Source organism: Agelaius phoeniceus, chromosome 2 (assembly GCF_051311805.1).
Source record: "Agelaius phoeniceus isolate bAgePho1 chromosome 2, bAgePho1.hap1, whole genome shotgun sequence".
Taxonomy (NCBI): Eukaryota; Metazoa; Chordata; class Aves; order Passeriformes; family Icteridae; genus Agelaius; species Agelaius phoeniceus.
This window is the reverse complement of record NC_135266.1, coordinates 60,742,310-60,753,438: the sequence shown is the minus strand read 5'-3', so window position 1 is coordinate 60,753,438 and position 11,129 is coordinate 60,742,310. Positions and strand designations below refer to the sequence as shown.

Below are 11,129 nucleotides of genomic sequence, written 5' to 3'. Positions count from 1 at the left end.
CAGAATTAAGTTCCTACAACTCTTAGCCTAGATATGAAAACTATTCATCTATGTTATCAAGGAATCCACTGCTGAAGAGGAACCCTGGGTGTTTTTGTTGACATCTGACTTCAAGTGTCAAGTTAAACAGCACAGGACTGGATAAGTAGTCCTATCTAGAGTGCCACAGCCTTCTTTTTGAAGGCCTGAATTAAATCTCCAGCAGGAGAAGTATTATTACTAAAAAAAGACAGAAGACACTGTATCACTTCATGTCTTCACCATATGGTGCAAGTGGTTCTCAGGTGCTGCTGAGCCAAAACAATCCCATTATGGTCCACCTTTCCCTGCCTAAGACATCTTTGAGCCAGGTGTTCCACAGCAAACAGCTCATGGTGAATACTTAAGACAAAACCCCATCACCACTTCTCAGTGCTACTATCACAGAATCATAGAATGGTTTGGGTTGGAAGGAACCTTAAACACTGCCTGATTCCAATCCCCCTGCCACGGGCAGGGACACCTTCCCTTAGACCAGGTTGCTCAGAACTCCATCCAACCTGGCCTGGAACACTGCCAGGGATGGGGAATCCACAGCTTGACTGAACACCCTGTTCAAGTGTCTCACCATCCTCACCGGAAAGAATTTCTCCCTGCTATCTGATCCAAATCTATTGATTGCAGTCTGAAGCCATTACTATTTATAGATACACATCTCAATCTACTAAATAGTCTTTTTTTTCATAACCACTTACAGAGTTAACATTAAGCCAGTGAATGTTGCAACTCAATAGAAAAAAATGAAAATGATGGGTTAAAGTATGATGTCCATAAATATGCAAAAATTCCAAACCAAAGGCAAATGTGTACAAAATAATTTATTACAGCATAACATATGTTGGCAATATCTTACAGTGAATTTTCCATTCAACATTTTTTTTAAATCTAAACAGATGACACACAAAGGAGAATTTTAATTAGAACAGTTTATTTGTCTTAATAAAATCCCCTCTTCATGAACTGGTATTTGCCTTTGAGGGGCTAGTTAATATTACTGAAATTATTTACATTGCAGTGAAATAAAAACAAACCGAGATTGAATAATTCCATTACGGTTTCCAGAAATTTTCTGTACAAGCCACAGTATAATTATGTTTTGATAGCAGTCTTTATAGAATGTAAAGCTGTCATGTGATATGTAGCCATTTTGTCTAGCAATGCTATGCTTTAAATAGGTATATTAGATTTAAACTTCCATTTTGATGTGTTGTATATTTAATAGTTAATGCACCAGAATACAAAGTAAGAAAAAGGTTCATTATGATTTGTAGTCAGCCTCTTTGTGCTCCCTTAAACAGTTTTAAAATGTAAAACATATTTCTCTGTTTTGCCTTTCAGCACCTACAGCAATAGCATTTAGGCAGGAGAAATTCTGGAGTATTGGCCATAATACTTAAGTAGACAACTAAGACTTTTAATGGAGGTAATACAGCACACCCACCAGTGAGTTTTTATGATGTAGAGGAAAACTGTATTCCCCATTACTGTACCTTCTGCACTTGCACAAAATTGGAGCAGCTTTTTCATCCTAAGTGTCAACAGGTGAACAAATGGGGAGAAACCAGAGGGAAGAAGAGGAAAGGGGAGATGGAACAAAGGACAAACAACAGTATTCAAATTCATTATGTCTTCTCAGGGAATCGCTTCAGAATATGAAAACTTTAAAATGTTAAACTGACCATAAAACTAAGGAAACGATAGCTATGGAACACAAGATAGAGGGAATAGGTTTCAAAAAACCTTAGATATTTGTTGGTTTGGGTTTTTTTACACAAACCTAATCTTCATATCTGTCAACACCGGTTCCATATAAGACACACACCTGACAAAAACATGCAACCCCCCCCAATGCTTTCATTGTTGCTGTGCTTCAAAAGAAACCAAACTGACCAAAGATTAAAAAAGAAATCCAACCAAAACAACTCAGAAAAAAAACCCCTAAAGAACAGTAAAGACAAAGAGGGCAATTCAAGCAGCACTTCAGTCTTAATCTGCTAAAAACTCTCAAATGATAATTTATTAACAAGATATGTTCACATAGATCTGCATATGTAACAACACTTAAGTGAAAGCAGTCTTTAATATCCATATTATTGTGAGGGAGGGCTGATGAATTATTAAAAGACTTAAACCTGTACAAGTATAAACATGAAAAATGCTGAGTAAAGATGTTTACATAAATATTGGCAGTTTTCATTGGGAGGAAAAAAAACCCTAATAGCATACTCCATTTAACTATCCAAATATTTTGTTTTAGATACCTGTTAAAGATATTAAAATACAACCTGGAAAAGTAACCCTGATCTGTATCCAGCCAGCATGTAATGAGAGTCAGAGTTTCATATACATGTGTGTATGTAGGTATACACACACACACACACACAGGGGCTTGCACACACTACTTCAGATTTCATTGGACAGCAAATCATGGTTAATGGCCGTGTGATTGACAGATGCAATGCTGCTGTTGTCTTCGTTTGTGGCAGGCATGAAGGCAGACGTAAAAGGAAACAGTTTATGACATGCTGCTTGATATTCTTCACATTGAGCATGGCAGCTTCCAAAACTGCCATCAAGCAACGCCTCAAAAACCTTCGTTAATGTCTAAAGAAACAAAAGCGTCAGTTAATAAATGCAATTCAGAATTGTTTTATTTTTAAGGGCACATATTGTTAAACAACACTAGTTTGAGCAAACAGGTTTCTCTGGTGGTACTTACGTATCTTCTACTTACAGGAAAAATTTGAAACCTTGTTCTTTCACGTAATCATTTATCATGGTTAATGAAGCATGCACATTATCCTGCATTAAATTGTACACTATTTAAGACCCCACACAGTTGGTGGCTTTATATACTGTATCTTTTACCTTCACATTTTTGTCTCTCATGTTTTTATCCAATCTAGTTGCAACAGCAATTGCCTTTTCTTGTCTTGATTTGTCCAGGAAATACATCATCTTTGCACCTTATCACAAGACAAAACCCACAATGTTTAGTTTTCCTAAATGCCATACAACATATACAGACAAACAGAACCTGAAAACTTACATATAAACGTGAATTAGACTTCCTACAAGTTTTAATTAACTATATCTTTCTCCCTGATTTGCAACTGGAAACTAATGAAACTAAAGCCATTTTGAAATTTATTAGAAGCATAAGGATTGAATAATACAGGAGACCTGTTCCTGCAAGAGTGACATGCCTCACTTGACTGACAGGTCTTTAGGAGAGAAAAATATCAGAGTACATTGATGACAAGCGCTTCAAATCAGCAGGCTAAATGAAATCCATCCAACAAACGCAGGAGTGAGTAATTCTCAGAGACACATTGAATCCTCTTTAGATGTACTGGAGCTAAGTGAACAACAGTTACTAAACAGCTGTGGAACATGGCCCAGTAAAAGTTCAGGCCAGTCCACCTGGCAGAACACAGGGCCATGGCTGCTCACCAGAGCTAAGGACACAGCTCAGGTACAAGGGAAGTGCAGCACAAGTTTGGTGCTTTGCCTGGACCAGACTACACTGGTGGAAAAGAAAACACTGTATTGTGGAACTACACAGCTTCTCAGACCACAGACAGATTGCCAAAACTGGCCTGGGCATCTCTGCAAAATTCTCCTCCTTGTAACACAGCTGCCTTAATTTAAAATCTCATCTTAATGAATGTGTTGGCATTTCATGTACTTTCCCGTTTGCCCAAGTACAAAGTCCAGACCCACCCCACTATGTAATCTACTCAAAAACCCAAAAAGCTTAATCATTTTACTGGAAAAGTTAAAACCCCACATTCTGGATGTTTTGTCTGTATTTTGGTTTTCTTCAACTCATTTCCCCAATTATGAGTTTTCCCAATTAAATAAAGTATCCTAGTTCTTACTGCTTTTTGTAGGTTTAAGAAAATAAATTGCTAGACTCAATGCAGAGCCATTATTGCCCAAACTTATATTAACCTAGTTGCTCTTGCCTAAAGTTAGGGAGGCTATGGTACAGAAATTGCAAAGTGGTTAGAAGTCTGCTTACAGTTTTTCACTAGTAATTATAAGCTGAGAAAGCACTCATTTGTGGTCTCAGACTTAGGGTCATTTGTGCTCTCAGACTTAGGGTTTGGTCTTCCAGATCTTCATATCTGCAAACTTTAATTAAAGATAACTGTTCAAGAAACTTAAAAATTGTACAGTAGGTAAGCCAATTGCCTCAAACCTGTTCCAGCATAAACAGAAGACTGACACACAGCTGAAGTCCTAAAGCTACCAAAACCCTAGCCAGTGACTGTAGTGTTTTCCTTAACACTGGAGGATCAGAATAATAAGACCTGTAAAGCAGCCAGTGAGATGCTCAACAGTCACAAGAGTGGAAGAACACATCCCTAAGAATTAGGAGCAATTGACTGCTGAGATATCCGCACTTGACTTCCCAAATCCTGAGCCTGCTTGCAGGAAAAAGGTACAAGTACTTCTCTAAAAATGCTATCCTGAAACACAGATCTTATTATACAAGCCAATGGAAGTTTGTGGTATTCTACCTAACCTTCCTTTAGAGCAATGAGCAATCCTCTGAAGCGCACTTCTTCCAGTTATTCTGGACAGACCCTGGGTAACTTTTAAAGACCAGGTGAGGTTAGCACTAAGTACTTGGAAGCGCCTGATAAAACTACACTTACTTTTGTTTCTTAAGTGCTGGAAATGCATTTTATTTTCTCTACCAGCTTATCAAGTCACATCAATATTCCAAAAATTTCTGTAATAATTCAATTCCAATTTCCTTTGACTTAGCTCCAGCAGCTACTTGTGGCTCTTCTATAGAAACAGTGTCTGAGTGTCAGATTTCAACATTTTCACTGCTGACTATGAAGCAGAAAAGCAAAGGCTGCATAACAAGTCCATCATGGTACTTTTACTGATGCTGTTGCTACATGATAAAGTTATGAGTAGGAACAGAGACATTCCAGCTGAAAAGAAAACAGGGAAAAGCACTTGCGAATGGATATGGGATTTTGTTTTATATTTTCTAATGCTTAAAAAAAAAAAGAAGCTGTAACAGGAAGGATGACAGTGCTTCAAAACTTGAGTATCTATAGTGGTTTGACTGCACTTTTTGAAGGTAAGGAGCAAATTTCTTATGCGTCTAATAAAGTGAAGTACATTTTAAAAAATGGTACAAGCTGACAGAAAGGCCCCTCCCCCCAACCCCCCACATATAAACATGTAATTTTACATCTCATTAGAATTTATGTATGAATTCATAGAATGGTTTGAATTTGAAGGAACTTCAAAGATCACCTAGTTCCACATGCCCTGCCATTCCCAAGGCCACCTTACAGTGGACCAGGATGCACTAAGCCCCATCCAACCTGCCCTTGCAGATTGCAGATAAAGATTCTGATTTTGTATCACTGAAATCATCTCCTTTTCAAGAGCATGAAAAAATCAGACAAACCTGACAGCTGGTGCTGAATGGAGGTAGCATTGTGTTTGAGAAATTCTTCATTAAAACTCTCCAGGTTTTTATTAACAAATATTTTCTGCATTTCTTGAGTTAGGACCTTGCTCACAATTTCTGGGAGGTTACTATGGTCAGACACTAGAAGAGGGAAGGCAGGGGGGAGAGAAGCAAAAAAAATGCCATTTAAACACTGTGGAAAACACTGAAACCACCTAAAGCACTGCTCAAAGTCCCCGTTTTAGAATTTGTGCACAGAAACACAAATCTCAGATCAAAATCTGTCAACACAAACACTGCTGATACATTTACACAGGAAACTCTCATAAAGGATGCTCTGTCGTGTAAACTTTCTATTACATGTTCAACACACAAACTGTTTCAGTCAGAATCATTCTCCCATATCAGCCACTTATTTTCTTAAAAATTAAGGTTTTCCAGGATCCTTAGAACACTCATTTTTCTGTGAAATCTAGCCAAAATGAGTTGTTGGGTCCACCTGGTGGATTAATGGAGGAAGGTATAATACATACACAGTACACTGGGTAGCACAGCCTATGTTTTCTTAGGTATTGCCATGAAAAAAACATATTTGTTTTTATTTTTCTATGTTTGTGTTTCAAGAGTACACATCACAAAAATATGTAATTATGTACTTGCAAAATGTAACTTGTATCTTATAATTACACAAATACCTACTTCACACACAGACATATTTCCTACACACATACCAGCTTTAGAGAATTTAATCAAGCACTCATGTAGCCATGGGTTATTCCTGTTGATAGCAAAAGCTCTTTTGACAGACTGTAACATTAACAGAAACTTTCCTATGGGAAGAAGAAAAAAAATATTAGGAAACCAAGATTAAGAATACAGAACATTTTCTCTTCATAATCAATTACTGTTTCCTTTAGTAAATATAGTAAAATACTAGAAACATCAGTTTCTACACAGAATTAGAAACTAAGCTTATTTTCCCATTCAAATTGCTTAATAAAGCAGAAGTTCTTGCTGCTCCAACTCTGCCGACACTGCACAGATACTGCCACCTATTTAGCTTTGGTCTCCTCTAGATAATTAAAGATCACACCACAAATACCATTCCACAGTATTTAAGAGTACATACCACAATATAATCTGCTCTTAGGGCTTTTTTTCTTAAGGGTGACTAAACAAAAATGCTATTTACTCTATTATTGGGTAAGATGCATGCCTCAGCTTCAGTCAGGTAAGTATTTCAGATCATTTTCCACTACACTTGGATAACACAGGCTGAACTGAAGGACTAAAATTTTGTAAAGCAAAAATAAAATTAAGCAGTACTTTACCTTTTCTAAAGTATATTTCAAATGCTAATAAGTGTGTTTCTATATCATCTCCAATAAGATTCTTAAGTGGTATAAGAAACTTAATGGCTTCTTCTAATGGATTTTCTACCTGTTTTAAGAAAAGAACAGTGAAAATTATGGCTTAAAACAAACATCAAATAAAGTCCGCCAATAATTTCTGTTACTCAAAGCATTTAAATAATCAGAGGTCAAAGGTGAGCTGAAGCTAGCTTTCTGAATTAAACAGCACCATAACAAATTTTGCTGTTTAAATAAAAATATTAAAGCGCTTACTCATCATCTCATGTTGACAAAGACAACATCATTGCCAACTCTGGCACTGCTTGTGCACTCAGTGCTGTAATTTAGCATTTAGGAAACTATTAAATACAACCACTTTAGACAACAAGCTTGAAGTTTACTGTGATAATGGAGGTAGTTCTTCATGCATAGCAAAATCCTGGCTCATGCCTTCAAAGTTTGCAAATTGCAGTAATTTCTGTTACTTTTTCCTCTATTCACTGTATGAAAATCAGATTTCTTCAAGCAAAATGCTTTTTTTTTGTTCAGTATCTATTTTAATGAATACGACCTACTGCTTGGAAAAAATCCCTGAAATCTAAGGACAGTAACAATATTAATGTACAACTTGGATTTATTGATGAAAAATACGTCTCTTCAGTGTAAAAAGAGATGGACTACAAAAAAGTACCTCTGCATGCAAAAATGATTTTATAAAAACACCTGGATTCTTTTAGGAGAATCAGATAGCAAACCCATATTATAGGCTTTTTATGATAATCGTGAGAGTTCAACAAGAAAGACCACGCTAACCCTTTCCAGTTTTTCAGGAACCAGCTCTTCCCTGGGTCCACTAGTTTCCTCCTCCTCTTCATCTCTCTTTTTCTTTTGATTTTTTTGCTGTCGTTCTCTTTCTGCATGCTTTCTTTCTTCTTCAAGTTTTGCTTTCTTCTGTGCTCTTCTTTGCTTACTAAGCATTTTCTTCAATTCTTTGGCTGAGAGATTTTCTACAGATTAAAGTAACAGACAACATATAAAGTATTTAATTCAAAATCTTGTTTCTCAAACAACTCAGGTCATTATGCTTCTCCCCATCTCAATTTGGCAAATTTTTAAGTGATTTCCATAACTACCAGCAGTCACAAGAGTATCACCACTACACAGGCCAACACTCCTGCTGGATTGGTATTTACAGCCTAACCCAACACTTGATCTTGCATATTTTTTCTTACATGGCTGTTAAAGAAACCTTAGTGATTTCAAAGGTTAGCTACATAAAGTTGTTACATCTGTCACAGGTCTTAACTTAGAAAATGAACAATGGTAACACTAAGCTCTCATTTTGACTGCGGCTTGGCTTGCTTCTAATGCCATCTAGAAACATCCAGATGGATTTACACTCCACCTGAAAACATGCTAAACTTGCTATTTTCCATTTAAGTGTCTGACTAATATACAGCCATGATAACTGTACTGATTTTGCACAAATACCATGGGATAACGAAAGGGAAATGATCGGTTTAGCCAGAATAACACTACAGCTACCAGTCTGCTTACTGTGGTGTTTCACTGAGAACAGAATTTTTGCTAAATGTGGCAAGGCACAGAAAAATGGGCTCCCAAGGGACTAACACATCTTTTTTGAGGCTAGGGCAGCACGACCTCCCTGCTTGGGTCATCCCTATTCTGAGGCAAGGAAGCAAGTGTTCTTTTCACCCCATTCACACAGTGCTGCCTTCTCCCACAGATAAGCCTATTGGATCCCAATGAGCAGCAGGCAAATGAACTAATATGACTTCTTAGACACCACCCACCTTTATGATATATTGCTATTCTCTGTGACAAATCCTCTGCCACACACTAATCTTACACTATATACAGAAACAAACTAAAGTTGGAGAGAAAAAAGGTGCAAGTTCACCTATTCGAATACGCCTCTTCATTATTCATAGGCAGGTATAGAAAAACTTATTCACCTCTGAATAAAGATGAGATTTTATTTGCAATATTAAGTGGCATTTTTAGTTTAGTGTCCCTTTTTCCCCATATCAAATATTTTTCCCTTTGCAAAAAGCCAGACATGAATTTCACTTCTTTAGTCAACAGCCACTGCGATGCTGACAGTAACTGCAATTCCATTAAAGGAGAAGCAACTATTTATCCTAAAGTTAAAAAAAATCTCAAATAATCTGCCATTGAATCCTCAGATTTCCAAACTACACCCCACTGGCTTCCTAAGAATGTCTGCTGTCCATTTAATACTAGTTTTAAATAATGTTCTAAATGTATTAATATTGCTAACACATTTACCCATTTATTCTTTGGTCCTCAAGTTGTGTGAGAAGTGAGCAGTAGTAACTAGTATTACCATGTAATTAATTAAATACATGAGACCAAAATCAAATTCTTATAATTCAGACTGCTTTTCCACAAAATCTATCCATTGCTCCATAATTCATTTGTTAATAATATTTATCTAATGGCTGAACTGAATCTGATTTTAATGCTCTGAAATGTCACTCCTCCCCAAGTACTCCAAAAATACAGCTAAGTTCATTCATGTTCTAGTTCTGCAAAGTAATGGGATGTGAACAGAGAAAACTGTAGCCTGTTACCTATGATCTCTTTTCAATTATTGTGAAAGACAAGAGGAAAAACCTGTGTTCTATTTACTCTGTAACACGTAACTTACTTAGCTTAAGCTTTTACATGTGTCAGACATATGAACCTTCATTGAAGTGTAGATACCTGAATTCACTTCTTGCTCTTTGCTTTCATTGGTAAGAGGATTATCATGGAGCTTCAAGTAAATTTCAATTGCTGATCGGGCAGCCTTGAAATAGAAGGCATGTTTCCTGAGCACATCTTCTAATCTCAGAAGGTCTACATAGGCACGGAGAGTCATCTTTCTCATGCAGTATGTGTGGAAGTCAAATTGATCATCTGTTATCTCAAAAAAATGCTTAAAAAAAAAAGAGCACACTCATATACTCATCCTTTACTTACTCTACTTTTTATTAGAGACAGGTGAATAAAGTTACAATTAGTATTATTTACAGACAATATTTAACAAGTATAGACATATCCTTGCAATACTGACTGTTCAAGAGAACCTATCGGTAGGGAAAAATCTCAGTTTTTGTGATTATAATCATATATAATGTGATTATTCAAAGACTTAGGCACTCTAAAAGCCAGCTGAAATGTGACTTCTGATTAAAAACACAATTGTTAAAAGTCAGCATAAAGTTAATGTAGGAATAGCTGCATAGAAAATATGGTATTTTATAGTGAAACCTTTTCACTTCAATAATAGTCTTTCACATAATAGCTATAGAAGACATCTGTTACAAAAAATCAAGTATTAACCTGTTGTTAAAAGCCATTATACTAGAAGTTTTATATGCTTCTAGCGTACAAAACTGTGCTGATTATGTTAACAAATACCTTTATTTGCATATGAGAAATACTGGGGAAGCAGTGGGTGGTGTTTGCACCTACTTACCCTTTCTACTTCATGACATTTTTTCAAGGCGTCACCGTACTTCCCCAGCCTTTGATAAGCTGCAGCACATTCTGTCTGGAACCACATACACTGCATCTCATTAAGGTTCTCCATTGCAGAAGTTCCTTCCTGAAAGAAGAGTCATCATCAGTTTTTGCTATTGTAATTTACCAGCCACATCTTTTAACTGTGCCTGGTTTCAGGCCATCAGGAGCAAACAATCAATCATTCAATGTACTTGGAATACAACAGGAAATGAACCCAGTGTTCAAGTGAGAATAACACTTGTGATATTCTATGATTCCCCAGATAGAAAGTAATAGATTGAAATGATTTAAAAACCGCAATTACCTCAAGATTAATGTCTTAACAGGTTTTTAAGATGAACTCATGCTTGCACAGTCTCACTTCTACAATTTGGGGGCACAAAATAACATTATTTTAAAATATTCCTTGAGTTCAGCAAAAAATTTTAGCTAGTTTTTCCCCATCAGGTAAGTGGCATCCACCAGTCTATAAATCCACCAATATATTCACTGCTTTAGCACAAATTTCTTAGAATACATTATTACACATTTCTTAGAACTTGTTTGTCCAAATAAATGAAGTCAGATTAATACATGATATTTTGAAAGGAAAAAAAATCCTAAGATTGAGACTTTATAATAGTCATAATGGTCTAGACTGAGTGAACTGGAAAAACATCCCATATATCATTAATATTAGCCATTAGGCTTTCAGAACAATCTTTATAGCAGATACAAGACCCAGTTACACTCAACATTTATTG

The 11,129-nt window shown here is 36.3% G+C and overlaps 1 protein-coding gene across 1 annotated transcript in view; it reads right to left on the bottom strand.

Moving 5' to 3' along the window:
• Window positions 1–842: 842 nt before the first annotated feature.
• NAA16 (N-alpha-acetyltransferase 16, NatA auxiliary subunit) overlaps window positions 843–11,129 on the bottom strand; it is a 61,363-nt gene continuing 51,076 nt past the window's right edge. Inside the window, exons 13-20 of the mRNA XM_077173651.1 lie at window positions 10,340–10,464; window positions 9,583–9,796; window positions 7,648–7,841; window positions 6,814–6,922; window positions 6,214–6,312; window positions 5,480–5,623; window positions 2,908–3,005; window positions 843–2,643 (exon numbers count right to left, since the gene is read on the bottom strand). Of these exons, the coding sequence (XP_077029766.1) occupies window positions 2,443–2,643; window positions 2,908–3,005; window positions 5,480–5,623; window positions 6,214–6,312; window positions 6,814–6,922; window positions 7,648–7,841; window positions 9,583–9,796; window positions 10,340–10,464 (1,184 nt within the window). The 3' untranslated portion in view covers window positions 843–2,442. The remainder of the gene's footprint in view (window positions 2,644–2,907; window positions 3,006–5,479; window positions 5,624–6,213; window positions 6,313–6,813; window positions 6,923–7,647; window positions 7,842–9,582; window positions 9,797–10,339; window positions 10,465–11,129) is intronic.